We start from the raw sequence: 21,489 nt of genomic DNA, 5'->3' as shown, positions 1-21,489 counted from the left end.
GACTGGGACAGAGCGGGGCAAGGAGAAAGTCATCGTTGGGATTCTTTAATGCTAAGGATTGTCAAATGAAAGTGCCGTGAGAACAGGGCATAAAGAAAATACATGTAGACTTTCTCTTAATTGTCTTAAAACTGACGTCAGGAGAAGGTAAGGAGCTTGGGACCACCTGAGTGGGTCGGTGTTTAGACGAGCCTAGCGCTGCCGAAATCTGTGCCACAGACGCGGCTTTGGGTCAGCAAGGGCATGTCGTCTGCTCCTTTGGTGAGCTTGTGAACGCCCAGTTACGCGCAGCCACATCCAGATCGCAAGAACACACGCTGAGAGTCTAACCAGGAGGAATCGCTGCCAAAACCAGCCCTTGAAAACAGCGAGATCTTTTATGTCAAGGCCATTTTGTAATAGTGAAGTCAGGCAAGCTAGTTATGTCATCTTAGGCTGAAGAGACACTCTGAAAGACACGATTTCTGCACGGAATTGTGCCGAGGCTTAGCAGAAACGTGCCGTTTTCTTTTCCTCCTCCTGTTGAACTTGGAGACGATGGCCTGCGTTCTCCCGGGGTGCCGCTGGAGCGGCGGGGCGAGCTAAGGGCGGTTGTGTTTGTCGTCTGGCAGGTGTCCAGCGGGTCGACGAAGGCGGTTGGAACACTGTGCAGGGGGCAAAGAACAGCAGAGTGCTGGACCCCACCAAGTTCCTTAAAATCACCAAGGTAGGTGCCGGCACAAGACTCGTTCGGAGCAACAAAAATGCCGAGGTCTTACCTTACTGTATCTGTCTGTCTAGGAAAGACCGTTACGGTGTTTACAGGTCAAAAGTTGTTTCTTGGGAGATTTTAAATCCCCAGAGTTAGTCCTGTGCATCGATAAAGCACAAAGGAAGACTGTTGTCTTCTGAGCGTTCCTATTTTGCTTCTTCTGAGGGAAAGGAGTACGCATACGCTTTTTCTCAGGTTTATAGTGTCCTTTTAGTGAGCCAGAAGTTCTCTAAGTTGGAAAAATTTTATTAAATGATTAAAAGAGATTGTGAGTTGGGTATCGTGTGTGATGGTGATGGAGCGCACACAGGGCTGTTGCAGAAGGCGTCTCAAAATCCTTTGCTGCCTCAAGTTCTCAAGACCCTATTCTGACACTGCTGCTTAGTAGCATGAGGATGCCACGTGCAGTTTGAAAACAAAATGTTCCTGGCGTATCACAGATGGCAGCACTCCAGGCTTGAAAGGTTCAAGTGGTACGAGAGGAGCCGTGTCCGCTTTTACAGGGTCTCTGGACTTCAGGGCGGCGCAGTTGCATCCCTCGCTGTGTGTTAACTTTCACACCCATCCTCCAGACGCGCATCTTCCTGGTATTTTCCTATTAAAGTGGTGATTTTGGGACATTTATTTCAGGCTGCAGGTTAGGCAAGCTTGGAGATTTCTCCTTTTTTAATGATCTTCAGAACAGCTTTGGGATTTCTCGCCAAGGAGAGCTCCGTCTTTCACATAAGTCAGGGTGTTTCCTAGACGTTCCCTTGTCCCAATTAATGTCACTCTCCCTGAATTTTACTCTCGGTGCCTGGATGCTCGGAGAGCTGTAAAACAGAACCTGGACAGATTGGAGCCCTTCTGCAGATCAAGCTCGGTTTGTTCCTTGTGAAAGTCGTAAAACAGGCTCCAAAACTTAATTAGCAGGAGGGATTCAGCCTGCTTTTGTGTGGGCTTACAGCTCGTCTGGGAAAAGTCCTTCTACTCCGTTGAGTGCAAACAGAGCTAGCTCCACAGCAGCTGCGTTGTGGGAAGGAGAGAGGGGCTCACGCAAAGAGATCCGCGGGGTCGCAACCTCCTTGTCAATAAATTCGCCAACCGAGCATTGTAAAATCCATGTTCTCTTCTTGTCAGACACCACTTTTCCCTCCAAGTTCTGCAACCTGTTGTCGTTCTTCGCCCTCTGAATTGTGCTTGTTGCCGTGCAGATTCCCCCCAAAGCCGTGCCTGGCAGGTGGAGCGGCCAGCAGAACCGTTTTACTCCTCACAAACAAACCGAACGTCTTTCGAGTACTGATACGCTGTGCCTTTTCCTCCTCACTGAGCTTCAGAGTTCCCAGTAAAGAGAAGCTCCTGGTCGTTGCGAATGTCTTTCACTGACGCTTTGGAAGAGGCTGTTTGCGATGCCCTTTGTCGTTTGCGTCCTCTGTCTTTGGCTGGGGTTTGGTCTTCCAAAATCACGTTGAAGTGTATTTTGGTATTCGCAAGACAGGGATCGTTGCCCCAAAATACCCCATTTATAATTAAGATGTGCGATTTGCCCTTGTAATGGTATGTCTTGGTGTGTTTTACAGCCCACAATAGATGAGAAGATTCAGCTTGTGCCTAAAGCCCAGCTGGGCAGCTGGGGAAAGGGCAGCAGCGGTGGAGCAAAGGCAAGCGAGATGGGTAAGTCAGGAGGGGTCCTCACCCTCGGCTTTGCTGCCAGCCGTCCTTGCCCGGAGCGGGTTTGGGTGGGAACGCTCTCCTCTGTGTGCAGCTGCCGGGCAAGCGGGGCTGAAGCGGGGCAGGACCAGCCTTCTCCCTTCGGTTCCCTCCCCATCACTCCAAAATCAGCTATTGCTGAAAGGGTTTTGTGATGCCAAGGTGTCGGTGGCTACTGACCTTGTCACTCTTCTCTGTGTCGTCTTTACAATCTCCCAGACTCCTTACGACCAAGTGCCACTAGTTTGAACAGATTTTCTGCGCTGCAGCCTCCAGTCTCATCTGTATCTGCCTCATCGGCATCCTCAGAATTAGATTCTCGCAGGGCCTTAACTAGGTAAGCTTCGGTCCGCCGGCGATTTTCCCTCCCGCTGTCGGTACGCCTGCGCTTCGCACGTGCTGCTCTAGTTACCAGCACGCAGGAGGAGGGGAATTTCATTGAGTTTCCAGGAACGGCTGGGTCTTTTTCCCCACCGTGTGCTTTGAGTTAACTTAAAACACATGCATCTTTTATAATATCGTAGGAGAGACAGCCAGTATTAATTTTTAAAGCCATTGCGGTGAATGTTTTAGTTTCCACTTTTCAGTCACCCTTTACCTAAAGGATACGTTTGCTAGTGGTTTATAACAGGTTAAAAACCCTTCAGATAAAACGTTCTAATAAATAGGTACCCAGGTTGGATCCAGCGGTCGTGGATTCAGCCAGGGCAGTGGGTTTATTTATCCAGAAAAACATGCCTAAAACCTCGCAGAAATTCAGCAGGGCTCTTAAGCCACTCCGACCCTTCGCATTAGGTGTGACCGCGGCGTGCGACGCGCACTGTGCGGTGCTCTCACGCACCCCGATGTCGTCAGGGCTCCGGCCACTCCAGCTTGGACGCGAAACATGCATTAACCCTCAATTTATTAACTCTAGACACGGTTTATAAATGTACAGTTCATTTAAAATGTCACTGGTTCCTCCTTCCAGTACCCACCAGCTGCTGGACTGTTTGCTTGGGTTTGTCCCTCTAATGTTTTCCATCCTATTTCACCTAAAACTCTGGCTTACCTGGCGATTATTCCGTTTTGGTATCGTTTTGCCCATCTTACTCATGAACACGGTAATTGATAGGAGAGATCCTTGTCACCTGTTGCTGGTAACTTCCACTATTCTGAAACTATTTTTCAATAAATGGGTAAGAATGTACACCGCTCCTGCCATTTCACAGTAAAACACTGCCTTTACGCTATAAAATTCACCATTCTACATATGAAATGGGTGCCGTAAGGCCTTTATCGCTTTTCCGTGTGTGCTCCAGGAAGCGCTGGCTCTGCCTGTCCACGCTGTGGATCTTTGTGCATCTCTGAGATTGGAGTTAATTTTGATTACATTCTGTGTGGCTACAACCATAAAAAGTCGACACAACAATCCTGCTGGGTTTGGGTTGTGGGGTTTTTTTTTACATTTACGATAAAGCCACCCATATCTTTTCTAACATCGCCAGCATGGCGAGCAGGGGTTACTCGTACCATAACTTTTAAGCGCGTGCGTTTTTGTTCCGCAGTCGCGGGAGCACGGGCAGGGAGAAGAACGACAAACCTCTCCCGCCTTCCCTCTCCCGTCCCAACACCTTCCTGCGGGGCAGCAGCAGTAAAGAGCTGCTGCTCGACAATCAGGCGCAAGAGGAGCAGCGGAGGGAGATGCTGGAGACGGTGAAGCAGTTAACAGGCGGCATGGAGATGGACAGAAACAGCACAGAGGCGGAGAGGAACAAAGCCAAGGAATCTGGTAAGCGGCTCTTGCGTGCTCGGGGAGTCTTGCTGGATGTGTGAAAAGGCACGAGGGAAAAATCCGTCTGAAAAAGTGACGGATTTCTGTGCAGCGGTGTGAATGTTTGGCCCGCAGGGACGCGTTGTCAAGCTGCGACGGCTGTGATCTGCCTCCCAGAGGTTTGTGACGCAGCTGATTCATACAGGCCTTGGCGCCGTCTCCTCTCACCAGCTCCTCCGTAGGATTCATCGGAGTCGAAAGGCTGGAGACGCCAGCAGAACGCCGCTCTGGAGCGTTGTCTTGCCCGCTCATATTCTGTCACTGTTGGTGCTGGTTTCTGGGTTAGAAGTCCCCAAAATCGGCGTCAGTTCTGCAGAACTGCTTCTTCCCTGCGCGGTGAAGCCGTACCTGCCCTTTCCAGACCTTTCCCAGAGCCGGAGCAGTGATTTGGGGCTGGCACAGACCATGCGCCGTACCTATGTAGCGCTGCGTTGTTGCCAGCCCTCGTTCCGAGCGGGTCTCGGTGCCGTCTGGCGTTAGCACCCGCTGGGGTGGTTTTCCCACCTTGTCAGTGCTGCAGCTCCCGCTTTTTGCTCCTGCCAGCTTGGGCTGATTCGTTAGCGAGAAAGTATTGAGGACGCTTAGGGCAATGTTCCCTGCAGACAGAACCTTTGCGGTGCGTGGTGTTTTGCTGCTTCCCTGGGAAACATCTAGAAGCTGCTACGGTGAGGAATCCATCTCGACTGCCACGACGCAGCACACGCTTGTCTTGAAGCTCTGGGACGTTGTGAAGAACTTCATGGGGACCAGGGTTTTGGAGATTGCTTTGGGTTGCTGCCCGTTGCAGTCAGCATGTTTTAAATTTGCAGCATGCTGTCGCAGCTCAACCTTTAATTACCTAATGTTGATAGAGAGCCTTGAAGGTGTTGCATCCTCTGTCGCTGCCAGCTGTGTTTCTACGAGAAGGTTGATTTACAGAAATATCGGGAGTTCGTACGGGGGAAATGTAGCCAAGGAAGAAGCGACCCGTGCCTGATGATGGGACAGGGAACACACCCTGCTCGGCTGACTTCTGTTTTCAGAACGTCATCTCTGAAAATGATGCTGATTTGCCTTTTCCAAATGTGTTTGTTTTTTTTTTTTCCTTATCTCTACCAGCCAAGCCAGAAGCGCCCCCAGCTCCGGTGCAAGAAAAGCCTTCGCTATCAGAAGAGGAAATAGAGAGAAAATGCAAATCTATCATTGATGAGTTCTTGCATATTAACGATTTTAAGGTAAGCAAAATGAAAAGCTCACTTAGCAGAAACGCGTGTGGGACTGGACAGAACCTTTGCCTGTGGGACTGGAGCACGGTTTCTCTCCGTGAACAGTGTCTTTGTAAGCGCAGAGGTAACCGAAGCGGTGGGGCCCGTCAAAACTCGGGCAGCAGCAGCTCCACGGGCGTTTTTAGGAGAGTTGTCTCCCAAACTTGTTTTCTGCCCCACCAGTAATAGGAAGAATAGCCCAGCTTGTATGTTTTAAGTAGCAAGATGTATGTGTATCTGTCATGAATCACTGAGCAGCTCCATAATTACAGCAATTTTGGAAGCAGAAAAGCTAGCGGGAAAATAAACTGAGTTTTTCATTCAGTTATCAAAGCATGTGCTGTTCTGATCTGGAGGCAGATAAAGCGATACTAAATATTGAACAAACCACTCCAGAGTATTTTTAATAAACATTGAAAATTACTGAGCAGCTGTCATCACTTCCTAGTTAAAGGTTGAAATTTTGTTTCCCTTGTAAATGGATTTTTAGCTTGTCCAGGGAGTTAGCAAGATGAGTTACATGCGCTGCGAAGCCGATTGGTTTGATCTTTTGCTGGAATAAATTTTAAAAGCCTGCCGAGTCTGAAATGGCAGCGCCAGGGAGTTCCTGGTGTGGCACCCTGAGAGCAGAGGTGCTGCGTGCACTTCATAGGGCCTCCAAGTAAAATCGGAAAGAGGAATATTCTTATGATGGATTGTTTTGGGCTCACGTCTGGTTATCAGGCGAAATTATTAAATCCTGGTTTGGAGAGGAAAAAAAAAAAATACGCTTTGCTTCGCAGTGTCCCCCAGCTTGCTGGCTGGCAGAGCCCAGCAGGAGGAGTCGGGGCGGCGGGGCTGGCTCACAGAGGGGGCTCCCGTCCTTTTGCTTTTTGCGGGAGGCTTCAAAGCCTTAACCCCTGGGTGTCTGGGGCTGAGGGGCGGCTTCGGTTTCTGGTCTTGCAAATACAATGGCATCTTTTTATGGCTGGAGGGAAATGGAGTTGAACTGTGTTAGCCAAGCGCGCCTCTGGTAAACGTACATCAGATTGAGGCAGCCCGTTTGCAGTAGGGGTTACTTGAGAACTGTAAATTCTCAGCGCTCTTCAAATGCAGCGTGCGACAAAGCTGCTGACTAATTCAGCTTAAACTCACATTAACAAGGCCGTACGCGAGTCTGTTACTGTAGTACGCAGCAGAGGAACAGCCGCTTCTCATTAGTTTAGTCTTCGGTGTTTAACCTGACTGATAATTAAAACTGCTGAGCTGCACGATGGCGCCGAGTGACCGCAGTGGCACGTTCACCGGATCCGTCGGGCACGTCTGACCCCAGCGTGCGGTCTGGGACCACCAGGCTTGTGACCTGCGGCAAAATAGCCGTTTGGGGCTCTAAAAACGCACCTGGGGCTGCCAGTTCTTGATAACTAAAGGTATAATCTAAGACACGGCGCAGATGCCTTTAGTCAGGAAGCCCGCTGAGATGCGTTGGGCTGAACCTAGGCCGTCAGTGGAAGATCTTTGCTGGTGACAGTGGAGATTTTTGAAGCGTGACATTGAGCGCTTCTCTGAAAGTCTCTATTTAAGAGCGGTTTATTTGCTTAGGTTACAAAATGCACGTGCCAGAAAGTAGAAGCTTTAGAAAGGGGAAATTTTCCTCCAAATGCTCCCCACCTATTTTCTGCCTCTTTATACAGCGTGGGTTTGTAACAGCGGCACTTCTGTGCCAGATCAGCGATGAATCTAACCTCCTGTCCTCTTTTTGACTGGGCTTGATCGTTGATGAAATAATAGGCGTTTTGGTGGCATCCAGAAGACAATTCCTGTCCTTTCACCGAGCGGCCGAACTGTACCCTGGAGCCTGGTTGTGTATTTTAAAAATTCTGTTGCCTGCCTGGTATAAATTCTCATTATTCTACTGCCAGCTCAGTGGTGATTTGTGACGAGGTTCCGCAGCCTCGTTCAGCGCCTTTGCCTGGCGGCTGCACTAAATATTCATTTCCAAACCCCAGGCTAGCAGTCTCTTGACCTGCCGTCAAAAAAATCCCCGTCCCCTGTACCGGGGGCTACGCCGCGCACCCTAAGCTATCCCGTAGTAGAAAATAGTCTTCTGCCCCGTTTCTTGATGTTTTCGGTTCAGGCGAGTGATCCCGTGTGTCGTTCGAACAGGAAGCGATGCAGTGCGTGGAGGAGCTGAGCGCCCAGAACCTGCTGCCTGTTTTCGTGCGAGTGGGAGTGGAGTCGACGCTCGAGAGGAGCCAGATCACCAGGGATCACATGGGCCAGTTATTACACCAGTTGGTGCAGGCGGGAAAGCTGAGCAAGCAGGATTTCTTCAAGGGGTTGGTATTCTGCGCCTAGAAACCGATACTTCCCTTCAGTGTTCGTTGCAAAGGTGTCGGAGAGGAATGATTGCCCCCCTTGCTTTGGTGTCCTGCCTCCTCCGCGCATCCTTTTTGAAGGAGCATTTCTGCCTGGGTGTATTCATAAGTAATGTAATTATTGTAATATAGTTTTAAGTATTTCAGATGCTTTAGTGAATGTAAATATTTTCGTATTTATACAAGTATTTATTGCTAAGCAGATACGTAGGTGTATATTTAAATGTGCCTGATTTCTGGTCTGTGATGCATTTGTCAGTGTTTGCCTTTTGGCAAATGACTGAATCCGATTACAAGAGGAGGAAGAAGTCAAAAATCTTCACGTGCCATTAACGCCTGGAAGCTGTGTAGCCTGAAGTCCCGTGCATCCACAGAACCGCAGCCGCTCTCCCACCGGTAAAACAGCCTTGGCCCACACGACGTAATGTCTCAGGACAACGCAGCTTCAAGGGGCGGACGTGTCCTCAGGGGCTGCGAAGGAGAGTACGCGCCAGACGTGGTACTAGATGGGTTAGACCTTCCGCAGGAGATCCGAGTTTCGGCTGCTGGTTCACATCAGCTCTCTGGGTTTTGTGTTCCCCAGCCTGGATTTGAACTGGTGTCCAGTTGTAAAAGGGCCCGTGTTCCCAAGGAGGGCCCTGGCACCGCGCCGTCCTCGCTGGGGCTTAGAGCAGGATGGTTAAAACGGGGATGACCACGAAAAGCAGCCGGCGAACGGGCAGATGGACTGATGCTTTCAGAGACCGAGTTCCTGGGTAGTCAGCTCCGTCTTGCTGCTGTTTGAGTCGTGTCTCACTCGGTGCCGCTGACCGCTCCGATGGTGGCCTCCCTGTGCCGTGTCTGGCAGTGGATTTCATCGTGATGCAATCCAGCGGCTCGCAGGAAAAAAAGTTTTAGGCGGCCTGAGTTCAAAACCATATGGAACAGCAGTAAAAAACCATATATCCACAGGGAGTACACTTGTGAGTGTCCACGCAGTCGCTGATGGTCAAAACGACTCGTTTGAAGTGATACATTTCCATAATGGATTGTGATTAAAGCCGTTCCAGTGGTTCCTGGAGCACGGATAAGTGGTTGTGATGCCAAATAAGTAGGATCTTGATGAAATAGTGGGATGTGCGGTCTGAATGCGGCTGAAACAAAATGAAACGGCTCCTGAAGATGACGAAAGGGCAAGTGGTGTTCGGCGGGCACATGAGAAGAACACCCAAAACCGCTGTACTTATTCACACAAGACAAATGACGGTGTAATTAGGGGTTACGGGGCGAGTACTGGTCGCAGCGCGAGGCTGGAGAGGTACACAACAGGAAACCAATTTCTGGCAGAAACACTTGGACGAACCCAGGTTGAAGGCGTAAAGAGCAAAGCAAAGGAGACAGTTTCTGGTTTTGAAGCACGAGAGAAAATATGCGTTTATAATCACTAACCTGGACCCCCGAACTTTCAGGGCTTTGAGGGAGAAATGAATCATGATGAAGACTGGCAGGAGAGCCAGAAAAACGGTCGTCTTGTACCAGGCGTGGGAAGCGAAGCCACCTATAAGGCTTGTATCGGAAAGAGGAGTTTTGAGCGATTCTGGAAACTCTGCCCAAAGTTGGGGAGCGATTTTTGTAATTCATCCTACCACGTTTTCTGTTCTGGGTGGAAGCCTCCCTCTGCTGTACTGAACTGTTTTTCCTTGTGTTGTTTTACATACTTGCAGACATTTTGCTGATTACCTTGTATTTGGACTTCTGTTATTATTAATCCCCCTTCTGTAAACGTTTGGATTTTTTAAGAAGGCTCCATTTATTGGATGTTTTGTATTTATAGACAAAAATGCTTCTTTTACAGGTTTTACTAGTTAGCAAATGGTTTATTACTGGGCTATAAGAATTATTGTAAATGGAGCTTTCCTGGATGTATCTGCTGGTTTTACGGCAGGCGATGCCTTTTCCACATACCCTCCATGTTATTGCATAGAGAAATTCACTCCTGGCAGTTCTGAAGCACTGAAAACATAAGATGGCAATAGGGTTTGATGTTACCTCCCCCCTTCTCCCCCCTTCTCCCCCCTTCTCCCCCCTTCTCCCCCCTTCTCCCCCCTTCTCCCCCCTTCTCCCCCCTTCTCCCCCCTTCTCCCCCCTTCTCCCCCCTTCTCCCCCCTTCTCCCCCCTTCTCCCCCCTTCTCCCCCCTTCTCCCCCCTTCTCCCCCCTTCTCTCTTCTGTAACGAAGGATTTTTGAAGTGCAGACTTGCTCAAATTAAAGTCTCAAATTAAATTCTATTTAATGCTCAACATTTTTCTTTCCTTTTCAAGTTTTTCAGATACCTTGGAGATGGCGGACGATATGGCCATAGATATACCCCATATTTGGTTGTACCTAGCTGAGTTGGTGACCCCCATGTTAAAAGAAGGAGGAATCTCTATGAGAGAACTTATACAGTAAGCAACGCTGCTCTTCTCCAGCGTCGGTCGAGCTGAGCTGTCTGCCTGGCTACGCCGTAGTATTTTCACAGCGTGGTTCCCATCAGTAGATAAAAGAGGAACAGCGTTAGGGGCTCAGCTGCTCGTACGAGCTGATAAAAGGCTTGCCGCGCGTCGTTCGGGACTTGGGAAGGGAGCTTGCTGCTCTGTAGTCACCGTTCAGGGGTAAAAGTTTTATCCGTAAATCCACTTCGATCCTGTTTTCAATCCTGGGCTAAAAAACACCCCAGCGTTGTACAGTCGGAGTCATTCGAGACCACACCGAGGCTCTGGCGATCAGATTTGAGGAGAGCAAGGTGTCGCGCAGGAGTCGTTATGTCTCGGGGTGTAATAACTGCCTCCCGGGCATTGCCTTACGCGGGTGCGAATCCTTGCCTGCAAGACTGGAAGCTGCTTCCAGGACCAGAGTTGCTGGATTTTGTACGTGTCCTTATGTATTTGGGGATTAACTGGAAGCCGATTGAATGGTTCCCTTTCCCTGTAAGTAGCCTACTAAGAAAATAATGGCCTTTTTCCCCAAAAAGGGTCCTGCTGCCCGAACGCAGTGTCCCACAAAAATGAGTGGATTTGATGTTAGCTAACGATAAAGGCGCTGCAATCAGCCCTGCTGCGGCACGTGCAGCGCGTGGCTGAAGCCCGTTTTGTCGGCAGTGCTAGCTAGACCAAATCCTTCACCCCTGGCAGAAGTGAGAGGTGATTTCCTGCCTCAGGTTAGATCCCTGCCCCTTGCCTTGCATTGCAAAATTCAAATTATAAGGAAAAATATCTGGTTTTCTTTCATTCTAGAGAATTTAGCAAACCTTTGCTTCCTGTGGGAAGAGCCGGCGTCTTGCTTGCTGAAATCTTGCACCTTCTATGCAAACAAATGGTAAGTGTCCGGGCGTAGCGTTCGTAGGTGGGAGCTGGATGCAGCGAGTACGCGTGTATGCATGAAGCCTACGCATTTCCCACGTGAAGATATTTAGGGATGGGCCAGCCAGTCCAGATAACCTAGGAAACCTGCCTCTTCATCCCCCGTTTCAAACCGAGCCTTACGAGGTTCCAAAAAGTTAACTTTTTTATTTTTTTTCTTATCACTTTTCCCTTTTGCAGGTACCTTTGCACCTGGCTTCTTCCAGAAGCTAGAGTGCTGACGTACTGCAAGAGGGACATTCTCCGGGTATTTCTGGGCTGACCAGAAGCAGCAAGTGCCGGAAAGCTTGCGAGAGAGCTGTTCTTGCAGAGCGGAGAGGTTCTGAGGGCTCAGATAAGCTTCAGATGGCCGCTCAGACTTCTGGGTGCTTATCCAAACTAAACCTGCCAACTCTTAAGATTCACCCATCGCTAGGGGTAGTGACACCTTTTCACCCTGTAACTTCTAGAGCTCTCCTACGTATTTCACAGTTGTGTGTCCAAACAGTTTGGTGGTTTCCCTATAACTCTGTCTCCATTTTTTTTGTCTTTTTTTTTTTCCCCCGATCCAGCTAAATACTGCACTTTGGATAGTGTCTATTTTAAGCCCTGTAAAATCCCTCACTTGCCTTTTTTTTTTTTTAAAAAAGCATGCATTCAAATAAGGCTGAATGTCCCAGGAGCGTTTCCATCTGGCAGTGCAAATAGTGACTTTTTATTTATTTATTTTAGCCTCGTGCTTGTTTGGACGGTCGACTTCCATTTATTTTTCTCTGTTCTTCGAAAGAAAAGCTGCCGTGCTCTGGGGGCTGAGGCACAGGCTTGGGTTTCTGTTTCTGCCCCAGCTTTCTGATTTGATCTTCTCCAGGCCAGTACTTGGACTCGGGTATTTCAATGTGGTATCAGTCATCTAATTCAGATCCTGATGAATCGCAGCAGGACCTATGCACAATTCGCTCTTAATGATCTGCAGTATTAAGCTTAAAATTGTAATCTGCGTGGTAAACGAAAAATCAGGCTGCTTTTATCAGCGCTTCACGTAGGCTACGCAGTGACCTCCCTCGTGCAGGTGCTGTAAGGTAAAGGTTGTTGCAAAGCGTTTGGGCGAGAGGAGCTGGTTGTCACTAGTGGTTTTATTCTTGTCAGAGTTGTCCGTACGCCGTCTTAGGCGGGATACCAGCAGGTCAGCGTGACATCGGGATGCGGAAGGTGGAACTGTGTGTGCTGCAAAGGAGCTTTTCTCAAGGCTTGCACTAAATTCTAGGAATTTGAAGAGTGAACTTGGTATTATGTACCTGAATTTGAGGCTTGATCTCTGCACAGAAAACAGCCGCGTAAATCATTATTTTCTGCAAGTAGCTAATTTGCCAGTGCCTTAATGTCAAGGCAGGGGGAGAATGAGTCACAGAGCAAGTTAATGAGAGAGTCAGGAGAAGAATCTAAGTCATCTCACTGCCAGCTCTGTGTCACGGCCGTGGGAAAGTGCCTTCTTCGATGTGTCACTCCTCATCGGTAATCTCTGGCCCCCCCGTGTCACGTTACGCCTCGTTTATTACCCACCACCGTGGCACTTGACCACTTGACGAGATGTGTGTACCTGTGGCAGGACTGCGCGTGTGATTTCTCTTGCACGGGATTTCCAGACGTGTTCACTTCATCTTGTTTGGTGGCTGAACAGTTCTTTCTTTCTCTTGACACAGCTGCACCGCCCCGGCTCGTGTAAGCTCCCCCGGTTGTCTCTCAAGTCTTTAAAATGAACAAACTGTTTGTGTTTTAGAGCCATAAGAAAGTGGGAGCCTTATGGAGGGAGACTGGCCTCAGTTGGAAGGACTACTTACTCGAAGGGGAGGATGTACATACCTTTCTCATGGAACAAGTGAGTTCAGAGCAAGCGTTTGCTTAATGGTTTTGGCACGTTGATTTTCGGCCCCACGTCCCGCTTGTTCATCCTCTTCCGTCCCATCCTTGCGTACAGTGGGTGTGGGATGTGGGGCAAAGCGTCTCCCTCACCAAGCTGGGGTTAGGTTACTTCAGCACCTCCTTTCTGAAACGCCGGGAGGACGGGCTTGTTCCCCCCGATCCCAGGCACGCATCTCCCGTCGGCTGGCTTCCTCTGGGAGATCTCTTTCTCCACCCTGGGGGGAATGAACTCAAGAAGGAGTTCTGCAGCAAGGACAGTCGATCTGCAGAAGGGCCAGAATAAATGGCAGCAGTTATTCACTCATCCCACCGTGTATTATGATCCCGGGGGGTTTCGCAGCCGAGAGCAGCCAGGACTGGCAGCTCTCGCCGGTGGTGCTCCTAAGGAAGAAGCTGGAGGTCTCCCGTTGGAGCTCCAAGTGATCCACTGCCCTCTTTTAGCACTTAGGAAGTGCTGCGCTGCAGGAAATTAAATGGATTACCAAGGCCTGGGGCTTGGTGAGGGGACTGTAGATCCGCTGTCACATTTTGCAACGAATTGGGGCGTTAGTTGCAGTTTCTTTGAGCAAACGCCAGCCCCTGGTAATTGCGTTCCAGCTCCCCGTCGTTTCAGTTGAGCAACGTGCACTTTATTTTGTGCACGCTCGTGTTGTGCGGGGCTGGAGTTGCTCCGAGACGCCTGGTTGTCTGTGCTGGATAACGTAGTTCCCACGTGTTTGTAAAATGCTTTATAATCTTTGGAACAGAAAAAGTGTATAAATTGTTATCGTGATAACGTAGCAGCTGAAAGATGCCAGAAAGCAGAAGGAAGCGTAGCTTGCTGCCTCGATTTGGTATAATTCAGCACAGGAAAGTGTATTTAACTAATTCTCCTCATCACTTCTGACGTTGCAGAAGTTGGACTTCACGGAGTCCGACTGTTCCAGTTCCTCAGAAGCACTTTCAGAGAAAGAACTCTCTGCGGAAGAGCTGAACAAGCAGCTAGAAAAACTCATTGTTGAGGACAAGGCGAATGATGAACAAATCTTTGACTGGGTAGAGGTACAAAGACTGTTTTCACCCTCCCTGCACAGTTCGTTAACTGCTTTTGTCAATATTTTCTCATCTAAAGGAGCATCTCTGCAGGCTCCTTCAAACACCACGATGATTAGGTCTGTGCAATCAACGCTTCCAAAGAATTAAAATCTAAAACATAATCAGCTTTAGGAAGAAAGAATTTTAGCTATATTAACATACAGCCGTGTAACTGCCTTTTAAATACTCCAGACTTTTTGACACTGAATACGCTGCTTCTGGCTACTTATTACATTTTAGACCGAGCGCACCGCTACATTCTTTCTTCCCAAAATATGGGATAAAAGCTTCTCCTTGCTTTTTGCAACATGACCTACCAAATTCTCTCCTGCCCACCTGCGTGCCCTGCCACGCTGCAAAAACGTCCTGGGCAGTGACTGGGGGCAGCCGTGCCTTTCCCAGTGCATTGGGCCAGGCACTGTAAAAGAAAATAAAGAAAAGGAGAAAAAAAAAAAAAAGCCCTGTCAACCCACTGCTCTTTTGCCCCCTATCTCTGGCTGCATCCTTTAAGCCAGATATTTAATCTAGCGTCTGAAATTATACCCAACCTGATTCATTTAGATCTGTGCTTACGGCTAAATCGTGGTCAGCTTCATTTCAGTTATTTCTGTTGCTGGAGCAACGTGTTAGAAATGTCATTTTTCTGCGGCCGTTAGAGAAGTCGAGAGTGGAATGAGAGCAGCACTGAAAATGTGGGGACACCCCCAGGCTCTTTGTAGCCTTGGACAAGTTACGTAGCCATGCTCTGAATTCCTTCTACAAAGCAAACAAATCTCCACCCAAGGAGCATGCTGTCAAATTTGTTGAAAAAGCCTAAAACTCTTAGAAAATGTATAAGGGCGTTGTAAAAGGCAAGCGTTGTTGGCTCGGTCGGTTTGTCGAGACAATCGACTGGTTGTGGGAGCAGTGAAATGGTGTCTTGCTTGTATGAGAACTGCTGTTGCGTGGTGACGTACCTGAGCTAGCTTCAAGAAGTGAACGGGAAAAGCTGAGTTTTTGCAGCGGGGTGAAGGGGATTTCTACCGCAGCAGCTTTGCTGACCTTGAACTTGCTGCCAGATTCAGCAGCAGAGTTTGGAAATGGTTGCTCTCATGCAGCGGCGTGTTTTTAACTGGCCCGTTTACTCTCGATTTCAGGCTAATCTAGATGAAAGCCAGATGAGTTCACCTACATTCCTTAGAGCTTTAATGACAGCAGTTTGTAAAGCAGCTATTATAGGTGAGTAACTTGCAACGTAAACACCGTACAAACCAAACGCGCAAAGAGGTATTTGATGTTTTGCAGGTTTCTATCACTTTTCCCTCCGCTGAGGCTGTTCTTTATCACACACTAAGACTTTTGCACCGTACTGAATTCCTGCGCTCGAGAGCGGGATGTCCGCTCCCCCTGCGACAGCCAGGCGCTTTGCCGGTTACGGTGCTCTCGAGGCCCTGGCGTGTCCCGGTGACCTGGCACGAGCAGACGTTTCAGGCGGCTCTGAGCAATGCCAGATTGATTGTTCATTGATTTTTCTAGTGAAGGTGGAAAGGCGTTAGACCTTATTAAGGTAATTAGCATTTCCCCTCCTGTGTTGGCAAGCGCGCGCGGGCGCTCTGCCGTCGCAGATTGCCACGTGCGAGGTGGAAGCGTGGGCTGCAGAAGAGAAGCCAGCCTGCCTCTCTGTCGCGTTAATAGCTGTAGGTCCAAAGTTGCAATTTTGGAAAGACGGTTCGTGTGGATTACTCGAATGTACGGCAGTCGGCTGGAAACGGAGGAAAGGGGGGGTTCCCAAGTCAGACGCGTGAGCCTCAGACCCTCAGGGGGGGCTTGAATAAAGCGCTGCAGCCAGAAACATCTGGGCAGTTCGCTTTGTTTTCTTTAACTTGACTGTTGGCACCTGGTGAGGCAAAAAATTGTGCTCGTAAAGCACGCGGTTCTGCTCTGAGCTGTGGGAGTCACGCTCGGTGCAGAGAATGGCCCGAACTTCATCGTGTTGCCGGGGAAGGGCAGCCCGGCCCCTTTCTTCTCCCCGAGAACAGAACCTTTCCGATGCCACCTAGTGTCAATGGCGGAACCACACAGGATTTGATTACGGCTGTGTAGGGGTTCCCTGATGTGTGTCAGGAACATCTTCTTCTGGTTTATGTTTTGACCTTGCCTCTAATGGAGGTTTTTTTTTTTTCCCTTTTGTTTTCAAAATATCACTTAATTATGTCGCCTGATCGACTTAAAAGCTGCTGAATAATTTATCCGTGTTGCTGATGGACTTGTAATGTGTATTTTTAATATATTCCTGATTTCCTCTGTCATGTGCAGCTGATGATTCTGTTTCTGCCTTAGTATTTTTAGAAAACAAAAGATAAAATTTTCTAAAAACCTTCTATATAACTGAAATTTTAGTCCTAGCCATTGTACGCACTTGGGACATCCAGCTGTCTGTGGAAACACAACGATTTGCACTGCAAAGTAAGGCTGTAACTCTGCGTGTGTCCGCAGGCCGGTTAGGGCCAGGGTCGCTGCGGGTGCTGGTTGAACTGGGGGAACTGGAAGACCCAAGACTTCCAGAAAAAGCCATTGATCAGAAATACTTCGTGTTGTTTGATCAGAAATACTTTGTGTTGTATCTCGTCCTCTTTTCTCTCCACGCTAACCTGTACCTGTGATTTCTACGTGAATAAATAAAGGCGATAAAAGATGCGCCCCTGCTGCCGTGTACCAAAGCTGACCCTGTTTTCTTCTCTTCCCCTCAGCGGACTCTTCCAGCTTCTGTGTGGACACTGCTGTTATCAAGCAGAGAGTGCCGATCTTACTCAAGTACCTAGACTCAGACACGGAGAAGGAACTACAAGCACTTTATGCACTACAAGCATCAATAGTAAAACTTGATCAGCCTCCTAGTAAGTGTTGCCTCTGTGCTGGGGAACCCTGACAGCGTACGGAAAGGTTGTTTCTGCGAGGGTAAAGTCTAGTGGTAGAGACTGGAAGGGGATGTGCTTTTCCTTACCTTTGTACGTAGCAGATGAGAGAAAACGGCGTACGGTGGTTTCTGCTTGTCCAGATTCCAGCTTTTAGAGCAGTGCGGGTCCCGAAATGCTTGGCCAGAGGCCGGCTCTTCTCTTGGTTGCTCCTGTAAGCAGCTGTGCAGAAGGAAGGACAAACCTCTGTTGATAAAAAGAGAGGAAAAAAAAAAAAAAAAGAGCAGTAAAAAAGTAATCTGTTGAGTTTACAACAGCGGGACATGTGAGAGCAGCGGGCGTTGTAACTGCATTGCTGCACCACAGCTGTCTGCGGACTTGGAGGGAATAAAATGAGTTGGACAACTGATGAGTCTTGCCCCAGAGACGCCGCGAAAAACTGCTGTTGGAAAAGAGGCGAGGGAGTTGCCAAAGAAACAGGGATTCCCGGGGAGCCTGCAGCACAAAATCAGAGTGCCCAAAGCCACCCGACTCGATCGTCCTTAGCTTTAAGGCGCTAGTCGTTCGTTATCCCTCCTGCTGAGCCGTGGAAAATCAGGTGTTGGAGAGGAGCCAGGTTGCACGGTCCAGCGAGAGGAGGACAGGCTGCTGTGGATTAGGTTTGCCGGCCAATCCCTAGATAATACGTTCCCACGGCTGCTTTCCCAGCTTTCCCTTTTCTGCGGAGCCTGTGTTATCCGACGGCATCAGAGGGACCCGTTTTCCCTCTCAGCTGCGTGTAACCAGCCAGGAAGCAATAACTCAGCAACAGAGCTTCCTTTTACTTGTATCTGCATCTCTGGCATTAAAGGTCACGTTAATCCCCTTATCCGTAACCGCGTCTTTGTCCGCTGCCTTCAACTGCGCAGTACTAACAGCTGTTCTCTCCCCTTATTCCATTATTGCAGATTTGTTGCGGATGTTTTTTGATTGCCTGTATGATGAGGAGGTAATATCGGAGGATGCCTTCTACAAGTGGGAAAGCAGCAAGGACCCAGCGGAGCAGAACGGGAAAGGAGTAGCGCTAAAATCTGTCACAGCATTCTTCACGTGGCTACGGGAGGCCGAAGAGGAGTCGGAGGATAATTAAAACTTAAAATACAGAGAGAGAGAGAAAAAAAAAAAAGAAACAATTTAAGTATTTTTTTAAAAAGTTTCACGTCTTCGCCAATCACAGTGCAGCAAGGCCAATTCTCGCGCAGACCCCCCCCTTCCCCCACACATGCACGAGTGGGAGAGGTAAAAATAGATAAACACAAAGGTGATCATGGAGGAAAAAAGGTACTTGAAAAAAAAAAATAAACGTCAAACCTGAGGGCGGGAGCACTAAACCAAAACACATGTATTATTTATAGAAAATATTTTCTGTTTTAATCTTTTTTTTTCTTTTCTTTTTAAACAAGGACTCATACTTACAAAAACACAAAGCGAAACAAATCTGTTTAGCAAAAAAAAAAAAAAAAAGTTGAAAACTTTTAATTTATTATTTTAAGGACTGCAAATGCCAGTGTAATTTTTAAATTTGCAGTTTCTGTAAACAAATTGTATAGTAGAACAAAAGCAGAGAAATAAATTTCCCTCCCCTTCATATGCACCTCAGTTTTGTTTCAAAGCATGATAAATAGACAAAACTTTCAAGGGGGTTGGGGTAAGCTAGGTGAGGAAGAGATCGATTTTTTTTTTTTTTTTTTTTTTTTCCTAATTGTCATCAGATTTTTCTGCCTGCCTCTCAGCTTGCTTCAGAAATTTAAAAAGAAAATAGTAATCAAAACGTACATAACCTTGGAACGGAAGGAAATGCATTTGAGAAAACCGCTGCGGACCAGAGTGCTCCGAAAGTAACTCATTCGAAACAGTGCTACCGTGGGGAAAAAGTACTAGTGATACTTTCAGAACCTTTAGAGCAACTTTAAGGCCTGTAAATACATAGAACAAATATTTAAAAAAAGAAAAAAAGAAATTGACTCAATACTATTTCTTTTCACTTTCAAAATATAAAGAACAAAATAAAGACAAACATTGCAAGTTTAAAAGAAAGTAAAACGACTTCTCCTTTGACAGCTGCTGAATGTGTGCACCATCTCTGAGCGGTGCTGGCTTCCTTTCCATTGCGTAGATCCTCGGTTCCAAATTGTGTACATATAGTGTGTGTATGTATGTGTGTCTACCAAAAAAAGAGGGGTGAGAGCAATTGTTGTTTTAAAAAAAAAAAGGGGGGGGAAAAAAAAAGGGGGGGTTGCTGCTTGGGAGACCTTTTCTGCAGAGAGAACTTAACGGCCGACGAGCAGCTGGCTGGGCTGCTGTACCGCGTAGGCGCGTTCGGTTCCCAGCGCGTTGCCGCAAGGCTGGGAGACGACCTCGGGGCGGTCGGTGCCCGATCCCAGCCCCGTTTTTCCAGCCGCGCGGCCGTGGTTGTCTCTCGTGTGACTTGGATCGGTGGCGTCGTCCTGGGGACTTGGGACCCTGGTAGCTCCGGAGGTGGCAGCCTCTCGAGGAGAGAACCGACAGCCCTTCGCCACGGCTCGCGCGTCCGTTGCCGCCCAGCTTCCGCCGCTGCCCTTCGCGTCTGCCGGTTGCCTCGCTGTGCCTAAGGAACCCAAAGACCCATACGGGTGAAAACGGAAGCGCCCTACGCGAGTCAAGAGGTGGAACAAGCGACGCGGTGCTCTGCCCACCCCGTGACGGTGCCCGAAGTCTGAGTGCAGCCCGGGTACAGGTTAACAGCGGTCGCTTTGCAGTGCAGTCGGAGCGCGTGTTTTCTGCGTGCCCAAAGGGACCTCAGCCGCGCCCCGCTGCCGCGCAGTCCTCCAAACTGAGCTGCTGCTGAGTGCGTTAAGTCTCTTGTGTGTCTCTCTTCAACAACCAAAGATGACCTGCTGGCTCTCACTGTGAAGAAGCATCTGCCGTAACACAGTCTGCAAAGTTTGTGAAGCCCTAAAACGTAGTTTGTGAACTGTGGTCCGTGGACCGCGAGTAACCTGTGGAGCATTTGCTGGTGGTCTGTGCAGCACTAGCTGCTCACATGATGCTGTCTTTTTCTCTCCAGCTGCTAAATCACTTTTTTAAAAAAAACAACAGGAAAAACACGAAAAAAAAAGCTACAATTACATTAAATACTTTCCTAATCTTACTTTTACATGTAAACAATTGCTGTACTTGCATAAGGATGTTATTTGATCACCACGGGGAAGGGAGGAGGGTGCCTGGTTGTGGCTGGAGGGGAGATGTCCACGAGACGCTTTCCCTGTTACCATGTGTTCCACGCCATGAATCCGAGCTAGAGAATCCATGGCCTAAAACACTAGAGCATTGTTTGGTTTTTTTTTTTTTTTTTTAGTAACAATAAAACACTTTTCTCTGATGTTTTGTTAAAAAAAAAAAAAAAAAAGAAAAAAATATTCTCACCCTTAATATATGCATATGTATGTATCTGCTTGTACGCCATCCAGCGACTCCTCGGCCTCAGCCGCTTCCCCTCCCGGCCTCGCAGTTGGGCCCAGCGGTTTGGCGACGGGCGCTCCCGAGATCTCCGAAAGGCTCATCCGCACGGAAAAGCCCCACCCAGCGGGTCTCGAGGTGCGCGTGGTAAACCTCTGCGGAAGGTCGTGCGGGTGCTCTTCTCGCAAGAGTCATTTTGGGGCCAGAACGTGAGCGGGTACGTGATGGTTTGTAGCAGTTAAAGAATTGAATTAAATGGATGTGAGGTGGTATGTAAATGAGGCCAAATATTTGCCAAGTCGGGGTGTGCACCTGAGGAATTTCCTCTCTGAGGATGGGCCGTGTCGGACCCTGCCGGGAACGCGTGTGACACCAGAGCCGGGCTGTGCCGGGGCTGTGCTGTATTTATTGACTGCCTTGAATCGGAAAGGACGCAATCGCTAGAGCCTTTGACAGGGACGTGAATCCAAGTGCGTCAGGGCAGGGAAACTTGTTTGGGAGTCTTTTGGCTGAAAGAGTTGGAAAACCAGTGGCCGGAGAGCATGGGAAGGGTGAGCGTGTGGGTAGAGAGCTGAGGAAGTCTCTCCCCTCCTTGTTTGAGCCTTCTAATGTTAAACGTTCCAGCGGGGTGAGAGCTTGCCCTGTTGGTGTCCTGCAAATACCAGGAAGGGAGTTTTCAAAGGTTTTAAGGGTTTGGGTTTTTTTCAGAATTGCCCAAAGGCTCTGAAAAGGCGGGTTTGCAGCACGGCAAGCTTTGCATTCTCTTAAGCTAGATCAGTTAAGCTTCACGTGGAGTGCTGCGAGCGGTTTCTGCACGAGACCTCGAGGTCTCCAGCTGTGGGCGTGTTACCCTGAGGCTCAGCTTCCCACAAATGTCACCGCAAGGAGCGTATCTGACACCAGTCTTGGACC

The 21,489-nt window shown here is 48.7% G+C and overlaps 1 protein-coding gene across 20 annotated transcripts in view; it reads left to right on the top strand.

Moving 5' to 3' along the window:
• Positions 1-20,366, top strand: part of EIF4G3 (eukaryotic translation initiation factor 4 gamma 3) — a 149,878-nt gene extending 129,512 nt beyond the window's left edge. For 6 of the 20 annotated variants that reach the window (XM_082328964.1, XM_082328958.1, XM_082328959.1 and 3 more), the window contains 13 exons: positions 612-706; positions 2,311-2,404; positions 2,660-2,777; positions 3,988-4,211; positions 5,352-5,467; positions 7,643-7,815; positions 10,154-10,279; positions 11,108-11,189; positions 12,990-13,088; positions 14,027-14,173; positions 15,343-15,424; positions 16,936-17,082; positions 18,048-19,352. In XM_082328964.1, coding sequence (XP_082185090.1) covers positions 612-706; positions 2,311-2,404; positions 2,660-2,777; positions 3,988-4,211; positions 5,352-5,467; positions 7,643-7,815; positions 10,154-10,279; positions 11,108-11,189; positions 12,990-13,088; positions 14,027-14,173; positions 15,343-15,424; positions 16,936-17,082; positions 18,048-18,229 — 1,685 coding nt within the window. In that variant the 3' untranslated portion in view covers positions 18,230-19,352. Of the gene's footprint in view, positions 1-611; positions 707-2,310; positions 2,405-2,659; positions 2,778-3,987; positions 4,212-5,351; positions 5,468-7,642; positions 7,816-10,153; positions 10,280-11,107; positions 11,190-11,413; positions 11,640-12,989; positions 13,089-14,026; positions 14,174-15,342; positions 15,425-16,935; positions 17,083-18,047 lie in introns of those variants that run through there. The other 14 variants (XM_082328946.1, XM_082328963.1, XM_082328952.1 and 11 more) reach the window with 7 other exon arrangements.
• The last annotated feature ends 1,123 nt before the right edge of the window (positions 20,367-21,489 follow it).

The sequence above is a fragment of the Platalea leucorodia genome (assembly GCF_965183815.1).
Source record: "Platalea leucorodia genome assembly, chromosome: 17".
Classification (NCBI taxonomy): Eukaryota; Metazoa; Chordata; class Aves; order Pelecaniformes; family Threskiornithidae; genus Platalea; species Platalea leucorodia.
The sequence above is the reverse complement of the archived record's forward strand: the minus strand, read 5'-3'. Positions and strand labels throughout refer to the sequence as shown.